This window comes from Sceloporus undulatus, chromosome 8 (genome assembly GCF_019175285.1).
Source record: "Sceloporus undulatus isolate JIND9_A2432 ecotype Alabama chromosome 8, SceUnd_v1.1, whole genome shotgun sequence".
Lineage (NCBI taxonomy): Eukaryota > Metazoa > Chordata > Lepidosauria > Squamata > Phrynosomatidae > Sceloporus > Sceloporus undulatus.
Genome location: NC_056529.1, coordinates 12774093 through 12793204, shown reverse-complemented (window position 1 = coordinate 12793204; position 19112 = coordinate 12774093). Strand labels below are relative to the sequence as shown.

The 19112-nt window shown below is 41.6% G+C and overlaps 1 protein-coding gene across 1 annotated transcript in view; it reads left to right on the top strand.

Annotated features, from left to right (window-relative positions):
- Positions 1-6657: 6657 nt before the first annotated feature.
- SHCBP1 (SHC binding and spindle associated 1) overlaps positions 6658-19112 on the top strand; it is a 48643-nt gene continuing 36188 nt past the window's right edge. Inside the window, exons 1-8 of the mRNA XM_042480700.1 lie at positions 6658-6837; positions 8181-8363; positions 9084-9199; positions 10021-10229; positions 12107-12199; positions 14600-14833; positions 15630-15798; positions 16935-17055. Of these exons, the coding sequence (XP_042336634.1) occupies positions 6690-6837; positions 8181-8363; positions 9084-9199; positions 10021-10229; positions 12107-12199; positions 14600-14833; positions 15630-15798; positions 16935-17055 (1273 nt within the window). The 5' untranslated portion in view covers positions 6658-6689. The remainder of the gene's footprint in view (positions 6838-8180; positions 8364-9083; positions 9200-10020; positions 10230-12106; positions 12200-14599; positions 14834-15629; positions 15799-16934; positions 17056-19112) is intronic.

The following is a 19112-nucleotide window of genomic DNA, read 5'->3' as shown; positions in this document are numbered from 1 at the left end:
GAGAGAGAAAAAGAGATAGTACTCCTGAGCAGGGAAGAGGGCGAAAGACAGTCTATTCATTATGTTCCATTGTTTAGTTGGGATATTGTACCAAAGTCTCCTCGTGTTAGTCCAATACTGTCCACTTTACTCAGCTTTATTTTTCAGCTTTCTAAAAAGTATGTACCAAAGATGTCATATTTAAGAGTGTACATTGCATATTCAAAATCTGCAGAAGTGAAATGCAGATTCTATAACTTAATTCCAAATGGAAACTGATTTTGCATCTGTTAAATTGCTTTCTGAAGGACTCTGAAAAGATAAAGGTATCCAGATGGCAAAAAACAGGGTTGAGAGCCAAATTCTCCTTTCTTTCTTTCTTTCTTTCTTTCTTTCTTTCTTTCTTTCTTTCTTCATGGCACCTCTGGGGAAATGTTGGAGATGACTGCCAGTTTAAAATCAAAGCAAAAACAAATGCCTGTCTACAGACTAGTGCTTGGTGGGTGGCCGTTTCTAGTTCCAACAACAGCTCTTGGCAGGTGGAGAAGTGTGACAATCTTCCCCGTTGCCATCAGCAGCAATGGCTTGGGGTCACCTAGGGAGAATGTGAGCCTTCACTGCTGCTAAACCCAAACTGCCAAAATTAAAGCAAATCAACATGTCAGGAAGCTCTGGTCTGAGTGACTCAGACCTAGCATGTATCAAAGAATAAAGCCACCCTAGGTCAGGATTTAAAAGGCGGCACATGGCTAGCTGGCTCTGGGTGTCAATAGAGGCTTGGGGCTTGTGTTTTTTGTTACATGGTGAAATGCTTCTGAAACTGCACTCTCCAACATGTCACAGAATCAATAGCCAAGTTTGCAGAGTTACTTCAAAGAAGTAATGAGTCCCAGCTTTGGGGACAAGTTGGTATATAAATAAATAAGAGAGGGGAAAAATCATTATCTTTACTTGTGTATAGTATTAAAAATAACATATTCTTCTTGTTATGTGCCATCAAGTTGATTCTGACTTATGGTTACACTATCCCTGGGCTTTCTGAGCAAGATTTATTCAGAGGTGATTTGCCAATGTCTTCCTCTTAATCTGAGAAAATGTAACTTGCTCAAGGGCACCCAGACTAAGCAGGGATTTGAACCCTGGTCTCCCAGGAGGGTTGCTAGACTGAAAACTGAAGAGGCTTCTGGTATGTTTAATGGTTGTGTAGAAGAGGGAACTTCAATAAGCATTGCTTGTCATGCACTCGGGTAACAACAGAACCCCACAGAACAGAAGATCCGTTCACCATGTTTTGGGAATCATTTTATGCAAAGCTAACAAAGGCTGCGTCCGCACTGCAGAAACAATCCAGTTTGGCACCGCTTTAACTGCCATGGTTCAGTGTTTTAAATAATTTACAATGTGTTAAATAATGTGCATGAAACAAAATTTGTGTACATTGAACTATCAGAAAGCAAAGGTGTCACTATTTCAGCCATCCATGAAAATGTTTGGGGTTTTTGGAGTATTTTGGAATTCCAGATAAGGAAGACTTAACCTGTAATACCAAGTAGAAGGTTTTGGATAATGAGTGCCATTGATTGTGCTTAAGAGTTTGGGGATGCCTAATGTAGTCATGGATTTCTCTTGGTTAACTACTGTATATTCTTTTTGCAGAACTTCTGAATATAACATTCTGAATATAATATTCTATTCAAGCATAACACCAGGTTGTTTTTTCTTCTTTTTAGTAGGAAACAAGAAAAGAAGGCATTGCAGCCACAGGGCATTAACCTTTTCACTCCATGTGCAACCACTCCAGTTTTAATTGGTCCTTTGTGGCTATTGTGGGGCTAAAATGCTTTTTTATAATCCATTCTGATGGCCAATTTAAACCATATCTGAGGATGTTCTCTAGAGTAATGACTGCTATAAAACACACCGTTCAATGCAGTGCCTTTTCTAAACCATGAAATAAATGTCAGGTTGACTTCTAATTGTTTCTGTTGTGAATATTGTATTTATATTCGTCTTTGTATTCATATTTAAGGAGCCAGTGTGGTGTACTGGCTTCAGCACTGGATAATGATTTTGGAGATCAGGGATCACTTAGCCATGGCAACCCACTGAGTAACACCTTCTCAGCCCCAGAAAAAACCCATGAGTGGTCGCCATAAGTCGAAAACAACTTAAAGGCAAGCACACAACAACATTTATATTTATCTAAGAAAAGTTGTATTCATTGTAGTAAGTACTGGTTGAATGGAATCCAGATGAACTGTTTTGCTTTGGCTGCAGAAGAGAACCAGAGTACTTTAATTATGTTTCAAACATTGCAATTACTTCCATGAAGATGAAAATGAAGGAGTTTTGTGTCAAAAAGTTCTCATGTCCCATCTTTTAATTTTCCTCCTTGATGCGATCTATGGAGAAGAATGCATTTTACTTTTATGCAATTTGTGGTACATGCGGTACCTGAAATTAATGGATAATGAACTTATTAATAAAGTCATACACATAGCATGTGTTGTACCTTTCCTCTCATTTTTCCAGACTGCCTGTTTACCAGTTTTGAATTGCACATTTTCTCCCAACCAGGGCATATTTTTTGTCCATGTGCAAACTTTAAAAACCTTGGCTTGGGATCAGCCCTATTTCATGTCCCTATCAACATGACAAATGTATGATGGGGCTAAAAGAAATACTTCCCTTAAAGATCTTAAAACTCAGGCACTCTCCTATGGGATAGTATTGTCAATTGGCATTCAAATAGGTTGGTCCCAAGTTGTCTAGTCAGAACTCACACTTAGTTCAGTGTCATTTATTCACAGGAAACATGTATAGGAATCTAGCCTAAACTGAGTTTATTAAGTTTAGCTATGATGACAGAATAACTTACAAAGGAGAATTGGGGCTAGACAGATGGGTGGCTAAACGCCGCCCCTGTTTGCCCCAGATCTTTGCTGCGGCAACCACACGCCACGGCAACGATCCACTCCCTCTCAGGAGCAAAACCCTGCTCTAAGCAGCTTCCTGGAAGGACCGCCATAGTTGTGCTCATGCGTCATGATGATGCCCCTTCTGGCCAGCATCGTTTGGGTGCTCTGATGCCCGTGCGTCATCATGGCGCACCCTGTATGGACAGGTGTGCCCCAAGATGGCACATGGGTGGCAAATGTAGGGCTGAGCATGTGTAACCGCTCAGTCTTATCTAGCCCTACTTTTGGGCCCAGGCCGGCACAAAGTGCCGGTCTGTTTAGGGCCCAAGAGAACAAAATTTCAACAGATCCAAGATGACACAAATGGAAACCAATAAGCTCTTTTTTACTTGCATCTCAGGAAAGATGTACAGTTTAATTGGTTTGAATGGAATGACTTCTGGCATCTCCTTAATGAGACACTCGATCTATTCTGCAAACTGCCAGTGTTGTGGGTTGTTTTAAATTGCCAATGAACATAATAAGGCTGTTCACTGAAAAACATATTAGCTTCCTGTTTACAATAACATCATTAGTGAAGGGGATTAAAAAATAAAGATGTTATATATCGACCCCAATGTTGTCAACCACTTTGGGGAAAAATATGAATCCATTCAGTGTCATAGATATGTACACTGAATTTCCTAAGTTCCATCTCTTGGTCGCATTGCCAAGTGACCATTGTACTCAGTTTTACAGTGGCATTGCTGAGGTTGGTGTCACCCAGTGCAAGGGGGGGGAAATGACCTTTGGGGGTGTGATCTGCACCCCCTGCACCACCATAGTGATGCCTCTACTAGTTTATGAAGGTATATCCCCATTTGGCATCTTTCCTGGACGTTCTAGGTATTTCTGGAGCCTTCTTGGGACATTCTCTGATATCATATGGCAGACTTCTTGCTCCAGAACGTCTTTCCGCAACACATGGAAGACATAGGTGACAATGTGACAGAAAGGGTGGGGCCATCACATTTGGGCTCCCCTCATGCAACAGGGATCACACGAAAGTGAAGATCTTGGAGCAACAGGCCATTTGAGTTTGCGCAGGCTTGTAAATAGGTTTGATCTGGTCAGCTAGGATGACAAGAAAACTTATCCAGGTGGCAATGTCAAAATGATGCATAACACTGGGGGAAACATGGTTCCTTATCTACTTTAATATATCTCAGAATATAAGTACATATGTGTGTGTTGTGTGTGCCTTTGTCATTTCTGACTTATGGCGACCCTAAGGCGAACCTATCATGGGGTTTTCTTACTAAGATTTGTTCAGAAGAGGTTTGCCATTGCCTTTCCATGGCTGAGTGGAGATTTGAATCCTGGGCTCCAGTCATAGTGCAATGCTTAAACCATGCCACACTGACTCCTAGCCTTTGTGAACAGAGCAGAAGAAATGCAATAAAATACAATAAAATGCAATAAATCTTTCCTTATATTCTTCCATTTTGCACCCTTCCTTTTCCTGCCTATCTAAAATGTGATATGGCAAATTCTTTAAGGCACAGACTTCTTTTCTGTAATGCACCATCTGTAGTGGCGCTGGTGGCAGTATTTGAAAATTACAGTGCCTACAGTGAAGGCAATGACAGTTTGGCAGTACATACAATTTTTGATTCATGAATGACTTTGATTAATATATTAAAGCATTTGGTTTTTTCCTTTCGGATGAGATCTGCAGAAATGAGGAAGTCTGCAGCAGCAACCACAAATCAACCATATGTAACATGATGCAACCTATCAGTGGGTCAGAGGCTGCATCCGCACTGCAGATATAATCTGGTTTGACACCACTTTAACTGCCATGGCTCAATGTTACGGCATTCTGGGAAGAGTAGTTTGTTGTGGCACCAGAGCTCTGGATAATTTTTGCAGTGCGGACGCAGTCAGAGAAAGGGTGGCACACCTGGACACTGGCATGCGCTGTGCGCAGAGGAATGAATGGAATACTGATCAAACTGGCATTGAGGCTTCCTAGCCTGATTTGAAACATTGCATTGCCCTCTTGTGGCGATAATTACGCCATATTCCAAAATGTCTCAACAAATCTATTGTTGGAGCAGGGATAGGAAAAAAATAACAGGTGGCTTTCAGGGTATTAGTGATTTGAGTGTTGGAATATGACTCTGGGGACCAGGGTTCCAATCCTCGCTCAGGCATAAAACCCATTGGGTGTCCTTGGGGAAGTCACACTCTCTCAGCCTCAGAGGATGGCAATGTACAAATCTTTGGAGTTTATCAGACAAGGGGAATTGGAAGTATACTCCGATGGCAATCTGAACGCATTTATGGGGTTTAACGCTTTTGTGCGATAGACTGCCGCACGCAAATTTGGGCAATGGCATGCTATTTTCGGGCAATAGGGAGCCAGTTCGAATGCAATGCGCATTCACATAATTGCACGAAACTAGCGACTTTAAGTGAATGCATTCTGGTCCCACTTTCTTTTCATTCGAATTTAAGAGAAATTCCTCCTGTTTGATAAACTCCAAAGAAAATGGATAACAATAATGAATATAAATGAATAATAAATAATAATGATAGCAAATAACAACAATGAATAGGAATAAATAACAATAATAGCTGTGGATGAAATACGAATGAATCATGAATAATAAAAATGAATAATAATGACTATGAATATGAATCATGAATAATATTAATGAATAACAATAATGAAGATAATGAATACCAATAGTGGATAACAACAATGAACTCGACTACCAATAATTAATATGAATAATAATGAATACCAATAATGAATATTTATGAATACCAGTAATAAATCTAATGAATAATAATGAATAGCAACAATGAACATGAAAAATCATATTGAACAATGAATAACAACGAATAAAGAATAATATTGACAATAATGAATAAAGAATAATATAAATAATCATAATATAATATTATTAACAAATAATAATATTAACAAATATTAATAATGAAGCTAATGAATAATAATTATTATTAATAATGAATTTGAACAATAACAATAATGAATAATAGTAATGAATATGAATAATAATAATGAATAACAACAATGAATACACATGAGTAATTAATAATAATAATAATACCAATAATGAACATGAATAATAACCATGAATAACAACGAATAATGAATAATATTAATGACTACCAATAATAAATCTGATGAATAATAAATACAATAATGAACATAATGAATAACAACAATCAGTATACATGAATAATGAATATTTATTAATAAATAATAATTTATGTATAGCCCGCCTCTCCCCAAAGGATCGAGGCGGGTAACAATCATAAAATCACAATGACATTAATTAAACAACAATTCCCTAACAAAAATAAAGCTAATGAATAATAACAATAGTAACGATAACAAATCAGATAAACGAATGAATAACAACAAGAAATATACATGGATAACGAATAATATCAATAAATAACAATAAGGAAGCTAATGAATACAGATGAATGATACAGAACAATAATAGCGAATATGAATGAATAGAAGAATCAGTAGCAGATGCTGCTGAGGATGAGCCATGCATTCCTCCTTCCCTCCCTCCTCCCTCAACGTTCCACGGCCTCCCTTTTCCGGCTCTCCTATTGGTCCGGAGGCTCTGGCGGTGCTCCCGTCTTGGCCAATCCCTGCGCTCCTCCGAGTGACGTAGAGGCTGCCCGGGAAAGTTTGAAATTGGAGTCGCGCTGAGCAGTGTCTGCTCAACTGAAGGCGGAGGCTTGTTCTTGCTCTCGTTCGCGGCCATGGCGCTGCAGCCGGAGGAGCCCCGGGCGCCCCTGCCCTTTCCGGGCCTGGAAGAGGAGGCAGAGGCCGGGAGGGAGCCGCCAGCAGCAGCCCAGGAGGAGGAGGAGGAGTCTCCCGCTGGGCTCCCTGCTCCCCTTCTTTTCCCTGGTACTCCCTTCTCGTTTCATTTATATTATGCAGAAATAACGCGCTTTGAGATCGCCTTAACTGCCCCGGGCTCAGTGAACGGTCTGTCTGTCTGTCTGCCTTCTCTGTCCCGGTGCCACTAATGCTGAACAACAACCCCAAACCAGCCCAGGATTCCAGAGCATGGAAGTGGGCTCAGACTGGGTTATTTCTGCGGTGCGGATGCAGCCATAGAGAGAGAGCTTGTGTCAAGGTCTACCTAGCTATATAAACTTCTGCATTGATGCTCAATAGAAAGAGCAAAGAAAAAGAAGGATCCAGAAAGAAAGTGTCTCTCTGTGTGTGTAGTGTGAGTATACTGTATTTGTGTGTGTCTGTTTGTAAAGTGTGTGTGTCTCTATATATGTGTATGTTTAGCGTGTATGTATATATATGTGTGTGTAGTATGTATATATAGATGTGTGTGTGTGTCTGTGTGTATGTTTAGTGTGTGGATATATATGTATGTTTGTGTGTTTGTATACAGTACTGTGTGTGCATAAATGTGTGTGGTAGTGTGCATGTGTGTGTGTGTATATATCTATATCTATGTATGTATTTGTGTTTGCATATATATGTGTGTGTAGTGTGTGTCTATCTATCTATAGAGAGAGAGCTGCATCTGCACTGTAGAAATAATCCAGTTTGACACCACTTTAACTGCCATGGCTCAGTGCTGTGCAATTCAGGGAACTGGAGTTTTGGGAGACATTTAGCCTTCTCTGTCAGAGAGCTCTAGTGCCACAACGAACTACAATTCCCAGGATTCCCTAGCAGTGAGCCATGACAGTTAAAGAGGTCTCAAACTGGATTATTTCTGCAGTGCAGGTGCAGCTTCTGTATAATATGTATCTCTCTCTCTCTCTACAAATATACAGTATACAGTGAGCCTTGGAATCTGCTGGGGCTTGGTTCCAGGATCCCCCTGTGGATACCAAAGTCCTTGGATGCTCAAATCCCATTAAATATAATGGTATCGTAAAAGGGTGTCCCTTGTATAAAATGGCAAAATCAAGGTTTGCGTATGGAAATTGATTTTGGAGTATTTTGGGATTTTGGAATTCCAGACAAGGGAGACTCATCCTGTGTAAAAATTAAAAGCAGTTGAAGATTCATAAGAAGACAGAATATAAAAATCAGGGAAATAGTATCATTAAAAAACCATTGCAGTCAATAAAAACTTAGGAGCCTGTTGGAATAAGAAAGTTTTCACTTTCCAGTGGAAGTAAGTAAGGAGGGAGCCATTCTAGCTACCCTAATTATTATTTTAGGATAATAAGCCTTATTAAAAATAGCTGAATATTTTTTTTTCTTTCTGGTCCAAGATGGGAGCAAAGAGAGTGATGGCAGTGAATATGGCAGCTGCAGTGATGGCAGGAGTCAGGACAAGCCAGGGACTGCTTTGCAGAGATTCGCACTGGAAAACAACGCTCTCTTTCCAGATACGTTCCAGACAAGTAACCTCCTTTTCTATGAGCGGTTCAAAGCCTACCAGGACTACATGCTGGGTAAGTCCCTTCCAAGGTTGTGATCCTGATGTCAGTGTTGGTCCACGGTTAGGAATTATGTGTCATTAAATGAATTTAGATCCTGTGTTTCTGCACTGCAGACCATGTCAAGGCACAAGTACATTCAGGCTGCGTTCACACATCAGAACTAATCCAGTTTGACACCACTTTAACTCCCATGGCTCAATGCTATGGAATCCTGGGAACTGCAGTTTGTTGTGGCATTGGAAGAGAGGGAAAAGAGAAATGGCCTTGCCTGCTTTATCACTGGTCTTGTCTATCACTGGCTTTAGCCTTTCTTATTGCTGGCATGTGGTCCTCAACAGGTTTTCCTGCAGGGACTATGTCCTTTAATGTAAGCAAGGTTGTCCCATCCCTGCCACAGACATTCTCTGTCAACTTTCTCAAGGAAAAAAGGATGAATTGCTGATCTTTTAAACAGGCTGTAAAACCATCCCAAATTATTTAATATGGAAAAATTAGCATTTCCTTCCTCGGAAATAATTGTATTGGTTGTGGCAGTAGTAACTGCCAGTACTAACCAGGACTGACCCTACTTAGTTTCCAGGATCAGGGATCTGGTGCCTTTAGGGCATTTAGGGCCTCTATAGTTAACTACCTCTAGTGTAGACTCTTCACAGTCTAGTATCGAGATATGTGTGATAAGCATGTGGGTTCCCCCCCACCCATCCTCTCTTTCCTTTGTAATTTGGTTTTAAGCTGACTGTAAAGCCTCAGAAGTGAAAGAGTTCACCGCAGAGTACTTGGAGAAGGTCCTGGAACCATCCGGATGGCAAGCAGTGTGGCGCACCAATGTGTTTGAGGTGCTAGTTGAGGTAAATGTTGCTCAGCTAAATGTTTGCCTTCACTGTTAACATCAGTTAATGGGTAACTGAAATATATTAATGGAGAGAAAAGGAGGGCTACTTAAATGGCCAGTGAGAGACCTGGGATGGTGCTCAACCTGCGGGTAGTGTGGCAGGAACATCTGCTGCATTGTCTGGTTCAACCTAAAGGCAAATCCAACTAGGTATTTGTTAACATCTACATATATTCAGCTATTTGTTAATGTCTTTCTAACCCATTGTTGATCAGCATGTTTCAAGGCGAGGTACAGTCATTCAGGTTGTTTTTACAACCAGTCTAAAATGCTTCAAGCAAAGTAACTATTCAGGGGTAGCCATGCTGGCCATTGGTAGCACAGCCAGGGCTTTACTATTATTATTATAAATGTATATACTGTATGGGGAATTGTAATTAGCTCAAATGGAATTGGCTGTGTTACTTAGAAATCTTTTAAACCTATGTATACCAAGTCTGAAGTTATAAAGAACTCCAGAGGCAACTCTCAAGTTACAAGTTTTATTTAAAAGAGAAAAGTCCACACGCGCGCACACACACACACAAGTATTTGGTTCAGCAACTCTTGGAACCTGATTCAATTCACCCATCCATCTATCGAAAGCAACCCACCTTCTATATGGTCTAGAATTTCTTAGCCAGTGGGGCCACTGGTCATGCTGACTGCATACTGAGAGTGGTAGTGCCCCTCCCAAGTAACTTTTCCAAACTGGTATTTGGTGGTTCTTGTTATTCTGCCCTGGGGTGGCGTGATGCAGAAAAACTGCATGCCTTAGCTCTTCACTCATCTTCTCAGGTTGTCGATGTGGAGTACTCTGCTCTCAAAGCTGTAGTGCGCCTCTGTGAGCCATTCCTGTGTGAGACCCGCGAATGTGCCTTTACCCTGGAGCGCATGCAAGAGCTGCTTGAACTGAAGGAGCATCAGCTGCCATTGCAGGAGTTGTGGGTTGTGTTTGACGAATCGGGGGAGTTTGATCAGACCGCGCTTGCTATTGAGCACATCAGGTACATTATGAGGGGTGCGTGAGTGACTGTGAGAGGGAATTCACAAGGCTGATGGTAAACTAGACACATCAACTCAAAGTCTTCTAAATTCCCTTTTGGAGTAGCTAAGTAACATCTCCTAGGGCAGTGGACCTCAACTCTCGGGATCCTTTATCGAAGGCTTCTGTGAGTTGAGGACCAAACTCATCTGGGGACCAGTGTCTGAAAACCATCAATCTAGGGTAGGAGAAACACTAGTGGCTGAAAACACCAATCTAAGTGATGATCATGTGGCCCCCAGATGTCATTGGCCTGCAATTTCTGTCAGATAGAGTAGCCCAGGGGAAAAGACAGTTGCAGTCCATCAACATCTGGAGTGCTACACAGTCCCCATGTTCTAGGGCAGGGGGTGGAGAATTTTTCTCTTTCAGATGTATGTAGACTCCAGCTGTTATCGTCCTTGATAATGGCTGCAGATGCTGCAATGGCTCTTCCCTAGTTGTCCTTAACGGGATGTTAAGAAGTAAACCACCTTGAGCCCCTTACCACCATGGAACCCCAAACAGGTATCTTTCTAAGTTGGCTCATTTCACTATGAATTTCAACAGGGAGAAATGTAAGGTACTGCACTTAGGTAGAAAAAATGAAATGCATAGATATAGGATGGGGGACACCTGGTTTAACGAGACTATGTGTGAAAGGGATCTGGGAGTCCTAGTAGACCACAGGATGAACATGAGTCAACAGTGTGATGCGGCAGCTAAAACTGCCAATGCTATTTTATGCTGCATTGAAAGATGTAAAGTGTATAGATCAAGGGATGTAATAGTTCCACTGCATTCTGCTTTGGTCAGGCCTCACCTGGAATACTGTGTCCAGTTCTGGTCAGCACAGTTCAAGAGGGGTTTTGACAAGCTGGAGTGTGTCCAGAGGAGAGGGACTAAAATGGTGAAAGGTCTGGAAACTATACCCTGTGAGGAGTGGTTTAGGGAGCTGGGTATGTTTAGCTTTTGGAAAGGATGTTGACAAGCTGTAGTGTGTCCAAAGGAGGGCCACCAAAATGGTGAAGGGCCTGGAAAATATGTCTTATGAGGAAAGACTTAGGGAGCTGGGTATGTTTAATCTGGAAAAGAGACACTTAAGAGGTAATATGATAGCCCTGTTATTTGAGGGGGTTTCACATTGAGGATAGAGCAAGCTTGTTTTCTGCTGCTCCAGAGACTAGAACACGGAACAATGGATGCAAGCTCCAGGAAAAGCGATTCCACCTAAATATTAGGAGGAACCTCCAGACAGTAAGAGCTATTTGCCAGTAGAATGCACTTCCTCAGAGTCTCCTTCTTGGGAGATCTTTAAACAGAGGCTGGATGGCCATCTGCTGGGGATGATTTGATTGTGAGTTCCTGCATGGCAGGGGATTGGACTGGATGGCCCTTGTGGTCCCTTCCAACTCTATTATTCTATCTCTGAAAATTCAAAGCTTTTTTGAAGCACTCTGCAACTCAGCCTAGCTCTCAAATAAGCCAGCACAGATTGATAAGCACTTTGGAACAGAATGGTTAGCTGGACTTTGTATTCTATGTATATTGTAGTAAAATAATTTAAGCAAAATTCTCTTGATGTGAAACGATGCTGAGTTTTAACTCTTAGAAATGCAGAGTTTTTTCCCTGATAGCAGAATATTCTGCTTGGGATATTGGTCTTGTCCAGAGTGTCAGCAGTTGATGGGAAAAGCCTCAGCAGGAAGTCCTTAAGAGCAGACAGTACTATAACAGGAGTGGGAAAATATTGCAGTTAGAGGGGAGTATTAGCTCCCTCCTTCCAAGGATCTTAGATCCTGAACATTTCAAGACTCTCCAATATCCCCTTTCTCATTTTTTGTTTTTCTTTTTTTGCAGGTTTTTTTACAAGCACATTTGGCGGAGCTGGGATGAAGAGGATGACGATGACTTTGATTACTTTGTCAGATGTGTGGAGCCTCGGCTGAGACTGTAAGCCCCTCTACTTGAAGATATTTTTCAGCCTTTGGGGTGGGAGTTACTGAACAGCCTGTGCTCCTAATACCATAGGTTGTGCATTGCATTGTTTTATGCTTGTGACATAGATTTGGTGCAGAGCAGGTGTGCTGGCTTCAAATATTCAGCTGCTAGGGCAACAGAGCTTTTTTGCCATCCTTCTGTTAGGGAAGGAAATGTCATTCAGTTTGACAGTTCAATACCAATACAGAAGACTTGAAGGATCCCTAAGAAGTAGTGGAGATCCTAGATGATGAGGAGACCAAATACAAATCAGTTCAAAGAGATGCAGTATAAGCACTGCAGATATTTGAGAAAGAGGAACACATGTGAAGTACAAGTTGAGACTGAAGAGATGAGGAGTCAAGGCAAAAGGGGTGAGCTATGTATCGCCCTCCAACCCGTGGTTGGACTGTATCTCCCACTGACCTACAAGTTACAATCAAAACAGATGCAGCTAAAAAAAAATGCATTATACAGTTTAAAATATAATTAAATTATCAATAAAATTAAAAAACAGTTAAAAGCATAATCATTAAAAAGGAAAAACAGACAGTACAATACATGAAAAAGCTCTCATGGCCTGAACAGTTAGCTCTTGAAGGCCTGTTGGGTGCCTTCAAGTCTTTTCTGACACTAAGGCCACTCTATCATGGGGCTTTCTTGGCAAGATTTGTTCAGAGGAGATTTGCCATTGCCTTCCTCTGAGGCTGAGAGCATGTGACTTGCCCAAGGTCATCCTGTGGGTTTCATGCCTGATCTGGGAATTGAATCCTAGTCTCAAGAGTTGTCGTCCAATACTTCGAGATCTTCATCTGTCTACAAAAGGCTAGCAAAGAGGGTGCCAATCTAACCTCTCTGGGAAAGGAGTTTCAGAATCTGCAGGTGGACACCAAGAAGGCCTTCTCTTATTTTCTCATCTGATCTAACTGAATATAGTGGAAGAGAGAGAAGGGTCTCCGCAGAAGATCTCAAGATAGCCATAGCAAGATTCAATCCTTCAGATAACCTGGAACATTGGGCTTTGTAGATCACAACCAGCACTTTGAATTGTTCCTGGAAACTGACTGGCAGACAGTACAGTTCTTGCAACAATGGAGTTGTGGGCTCCCTGGCTTCTTTTAGTCCTAAAGAAAAGAAGATTTGTGGGGTGCGGAGAGTCCCAGACAGATTGTTAACTCTATCCCATGCATGGTACCTGCATACCACTAGATGGCACAACAGAACTGCTTGTAGGATTTCTGGGCAGGAGAAGCTATTTTTATTTCAAGGCATTCCAACCAAGTTAGAATATATCAGATGGTCTGAGTTTTCTTCATGACCCAGCTCTGTTCACTGCAGTAGAATGAGTGCATTTGGAAACCTTTGACTCTGTGGATGATTTGGACTCCAGTATCTGCCAGTCCTAGATGACCTGGGGCAGTGCCCAGGAGTCATGGAAGCTGCAGTCCAACAACATCTGGAAGGCTACAAGTTCTTCACTCTTGTGGAAGGAATAAAGCAGGATTTCATTATATTATTCCTCACATGCACCTCTGCTTCTACCCCGCACCCTCTCCTTTGATCTGAAGTGTTACAGCTAATCCCTTTTTGTGAACCACTGGATGTGCACCAGAAAGGTGGACACACCTTTTCCTTCACCTAGGAGCTTAGAGTAGCCAGATCTTTATGGGCTGAATTACCTCCCTCACCCTTCCTTCCCCACTGGTAAGAAACAGCAGCCCATCCCAGGGCTTGACAGCTACAGGGTATTGGAGGTGAATGGAATGAAAAAGGGCAAGAGAAGAAACCCCTGTACCCCATCTGGAAAGGGACTTGTGCACCTAGTAAGCTGCGTTTACTTGTATGTAAGGAACTGACAGCATACCAGCCAGTGTCAGCAACATCTGGAGGGCTACAATTTCTGAAAGATGCATTTTACCAAATGATCCTCCCCCCAGCTGTCCTGAATTGGCTACAGTTCATTTCATTGAGTAAGCTTCATTTTCCTCAGGGCCAGAAAAGTTATTTATTATGCAGGAAGTCTGCATTTGGGATTATTTATTTAGAGTATTTGTACCCCAGACTTCAGCCAAAAAAGCCTCCCAGGGCAGCTTACAAATCACTAATTTGACAGTTCCTTGCTCTCAGGCTTGCGATCTAAATAAGTCATGACACATGAGGAGAAGGGGATGACAGTTGGGGAGTAGATTAAGTCCAGGAGATGCTGGCTGTGCTTCTCCCCCAAAGAGGACAGAGCAATGGATCAGTGATGGTCACTTGTAGAAGTCCTTCAGGCTTTCTGAAGTTTGTTTTGTAGAGGTTTCAGGCTTGATTCCTGGTACAGAACATTTTCAGGCCTCCTCACAGCAACCTTCTTCCAATTTTATATTCTAGATATTACGACATCATTGAAGACCGTGTCCCATCTGCTCTGGTTGCTGAGTACCAGAGCCGTCTTTCGCAGTGTGAAGAGCTCTATCGGAGTTTCCTAGACTTCAGGAACAGCATCTCGGGAGCTGATTCTGACTCTGAAGCAGAAAATGTCTTTGTGGTGGAAGGGATGAAACTCTATGAAAGGATTGAGAATCTGAAACAAAAGCTGAAGCTCATCGAAAATCCTCTGTTGAGGTAAAGCCTCTGTGTTTACTTTATGTAAATGTTTTAGATTCCCATTTGATTTAAAGCTGTGATGAAATAGGTCAGTATAGAAATAGTATAGCCCTCCAGATATTGTTAGACTGCAGCTCAGCAGCCCTAGCCAGTATAGCTTAGTTGAGCTTGTTTTCTGCTGCTCCAGAGAACAGGACCCAGAACAATGGATGCAAGCTACAGGAAAAGAGATTCCAACTCAGTATTAGGAGGAACGTCCTGATAGTAAGGGCTCTTCGATAGTGGAACACACTCCCTTGGAGTGCGGTGGAGTCTCCTCCTTTGGAAGTCTTTAAACAGAGGCTGGATGGCCATCTGTCAGGTATGCTATGATTGGGAATTCCTGCATGGCAGGGGGTTGGACTGCATGACCCTTGTGGTCTCTTCCAGCTCTATGATTCTATGTGGAGTACTGGGACTTGTAGTCCAACAACATCTAGAAGGCCACCTGATTCCTAGTCCTGAAGTTGATGAATGGGTATCCCCTCTTCAAAATTGGTTTCAGAAGGCAGTAGCAAACTACTGAATATGCCTTGCCTAAGAAAACCTTATGAGATTCATGGGGTCGCCATAAAGCACAAATGTGCATGCAAGCACACACATCATGTTGGACTGTCACTCCTATCATCTCTCATCATTAGTTATCCTGGCTAGGGCTAATGGGAATTGCAGTCCAGAAGTGTCTGGAGGGCCACAAGTGCATCCCCCCAATCAAGGAATTGCAGTCCCCTAAGAAAATGGGGGACCACCTATGATTATTCTATTCTTTTTGAAGGTACGTGTTTGCTTATCAAAAACACGCCCGCCTCCAAGCAAAAGGTGTGCGTCCGTCTGACACCACAGTTACTCACGTTGTGTCTTCTGCTATGATGTCAAGCCTTTTGGAGTGCCTCTTTCGGGACAAACTTTCCCCGGAGTCTTTTAATGGAGAAATAGAAATCCAGGTACATTCATAATTTCTTTTTCACAGCAGCTGTTTTATACCTGATTTCCCCACCCCTGTCTAAGTAAGCAATCTGTGTTTATTTATTCTTCTTTCTGCACATAGAAGATGGAGACAGGGAACTCCACTTTTAAGTAAGTTGCTTACAAAGTCATTAGTAACAGAATGAAAATTTAAAAATGAAATTAATTCCATTAAATTAAATTTAATAATTAACAATTATAATTAACAATGGACTAATTTAATAATACATTCTTTATACATTAAAATATGAAATAAGTTATTAATATTAAATGATAGTATAGTTTGAATTAAAGCAATTAAATTTTAATTTTATTTTTTAAGTGAAATGAAATTTTTAGAAATGAAACTTGGCTCTCTGGCCCTCCAAATTCATGACCGTTCATGATCGCTCCCTGTTCTCTGGAGATAGCAAAATGGAAGGCTTTCAATCTTGATTAATAATTCAATAATGAAGTCAGATTTCAAAAGATGAAAAAGTTCTGCTTTCAATTCTGGCTGTTCTAATATCTCTAACTAGTATGCCTCAGAGCAGCACCTCTGTTGTTGATCTTAAAGTTCAATGAGGTTGATATGAACACAACAAATCCTGTTGGGTTGCACTGTTTCCATCCATAGGGATGGAAAGAATATTTATAATGTTTAGTTCCCAGCTCAAAAAATGGGTTTCCCAATGGTCAGGAACCTATACTGGGAAAAGTAATAAGCCTAATAAAATTTTGCATGTTTTTCTCTTGGTATTTGATGTCCTTGTAGGACTTATTCTGTGGAGAAGTGTTTGGATGTGTATACTCTGAACCAGGGACCCTCTATGTGTCTTGGAGACATGTTTTTCAGCCCTCCTCACCTTCTAGAAGGCATTTTGGAATGATTTGAGGCAAAAAAGTGACTCCTGGGGGATTCACAGGGGCTCCAAACATGTGAAAATGCCCTTTATACTCACTAGAGATCATTGGGGGGGGGTGGGTGCATGTGACCCATGGGCCTCACTTTGCCCACCCCTGCTGTAAACCATGAAGGTGTGAAATTGAAATAACTAAAGAAAAAGGTTGCTGTTTTTCCTTCCCAGACTCTCGTTTTTATGGTTTCTCACTCGCTCTCTCTTTCTTTTTGCAGTTCCACCGTGACCCACTGTCTGCTGTTCATGCTTGCTACGAAGGGGATAGAATCATCATTTGTCCAGGGCATTATACAGTTGAAGGTGCATTACACATTGCAGACTCTATTGAAATTGAAGGTAGGGATTTCTGTTTGTAACCTGCTTCACTTATGTGCCTTCTCTTCAAAGCAGGAGTAGGATTGACACTTCTCTCCAGATTTCATTGCAGCTCGAAGTAGTTCTTATGCTGCTACTAAAGATGATAGCATCTACTCCTTCTGTAGCTCTGCAACAGGAGTTGGACTATCCAGGTGCAGACCCATGACCCATCTGTCACTGGTGAAAATATCTCATAGCCACATAGTCACTGGTGAGGGATACTGGGAGATGCAGTCAAGCAACTTCAAAGAGCTTTGGAGACTAGCCAAGAATCCTCTTGGTGACTTCTACTGGCGTGACTCCCTTTACACTATCATAAACACGTTTAAGAGTGCATTGCACAAGAAAGCCTGTGGTGCCTTCTTTCACAACACTTTGGCTCTGGCTGTCCAAGCTGAACGATTCCCTGACACAGCTCTATCCCTTTGCCACAGATTGGCCATGGGTCTGCACCCAGTTACTATATGGCTCATTGAAAAGCTGCAGAGATGTAGATGCCATTCTCTTTAGTAGCAGCATAAGTGCTGTGTTGAAGCTTTATGCACTGCTGGCAGTTGAACAGGATCTTGGCCACTGACCAAAAAGAATTATTGTTGATTTTTTTGTTTTTGTGTGGCAACCCTATGGCGAACCTGCCACTGGGTTTTCTTGGCAAGATTCTTCAGAGGGTTTGCATTTGCCATTCTCTGTAGATGAAGGAGTGTGACTGCCCAAGATCATCCGGTGGGTTTACATGGCCGAGTGTGGAATTTGAACTCTGCCCTCCAGAATCATAGACCAATCAACAAACCACTACACCACATTATAAAGAGTGATAACCTACTTATATATTCCCATGCCAGGGAAATTTTGGATAACAAGGGCCATCATCCCTAGTAGCCCTATGGGTACAATAATACAAAGTAATATTGGCACAGATGGATCTACTTATTATTTTATGTCATCATCTAGGCAAATGACTCTACAATGAAAATGCTCCTGGGTTATCTTGGGAAAAATGTCTTTTTATTGCCACGTAGCTCCCCTGGAGACGCCTCCGCTGTAGGCATCCCGGTGCTTGTTCAGTTTTTCCAAAAGACCTTCAGGTCCCCCATACAGTTGTTAATATAATAGGCTGTGTACCACTGTGGGGTTGCTGTCGCATTCTGCTGCTGCTTGCGTCTTGATCTTTATCTTGTCACAACGTCTTAATGGAAAGAGAGCCAAGGGTTTAATTTCCTGCTGTTCCGCTTCTATCTTCCCTCCCTCTTTGGCACTCTTTGTTTCTTTTTCTTTATATTTTCTTTTCCCTTATGGTGATTTCCCCCTCCCCTTTTCTTTCCGTCTCTCGATTCCTTTTGATTTATACAGATATCTGTGGCAGTGTGCAATGCCCCTGCAGGATATGGGGTTTCAATAAATTTATTTTATCAGTAGGAGCAAGGCTAAGATAGTTTGGGCACACGGGGTGGTATTTATGACAAATCGCATCCCATCAGAGAGGTCAGGCGAATGTTAGCAAGCAAATTAAAGTATACTAGACCAGACATTGCCACAAGCTTTTAAGGAACAAAAGCCTACGTCTCGTTTATTCATGGAGTTGACTTGCTGATTGAACAAGTGCCAGGTAGTCTCTTATCGCTTGTGGTTTTGAGAGGTTTCGGTCCCCCTCCATCCCTGTTTTGAAAGCCGGAGCATAAAAGCATTGGTTGACATTTTGACAATATGTACTATTCATGATGTTGGAAGAGCATTAATGATGTAGGAGGTGTTTTTGTGGAAAGCAAACAGAGTGGGGAAAGAAGTTACCTATAATGGTTAGCTTTTTTGCTTTCTTTTAAAGAAGGCAAATCATAAAAAAGTATAACAAATATAGTAAAGTCATATTTTAGAAATTATGCAAAAAGTGGAAACCTGTTTGAAGGTTCTGCATTCAAAAAACTATGGTCTCTAAGCATCTGGAGGTCTTCCAGTGCAACTCTATAGTCAACTTCAGTCAGAAATACTGTGGCCTGTTACAGACAGCCAAAATAAAGCTGCTTCGAGTCACAGTGGAG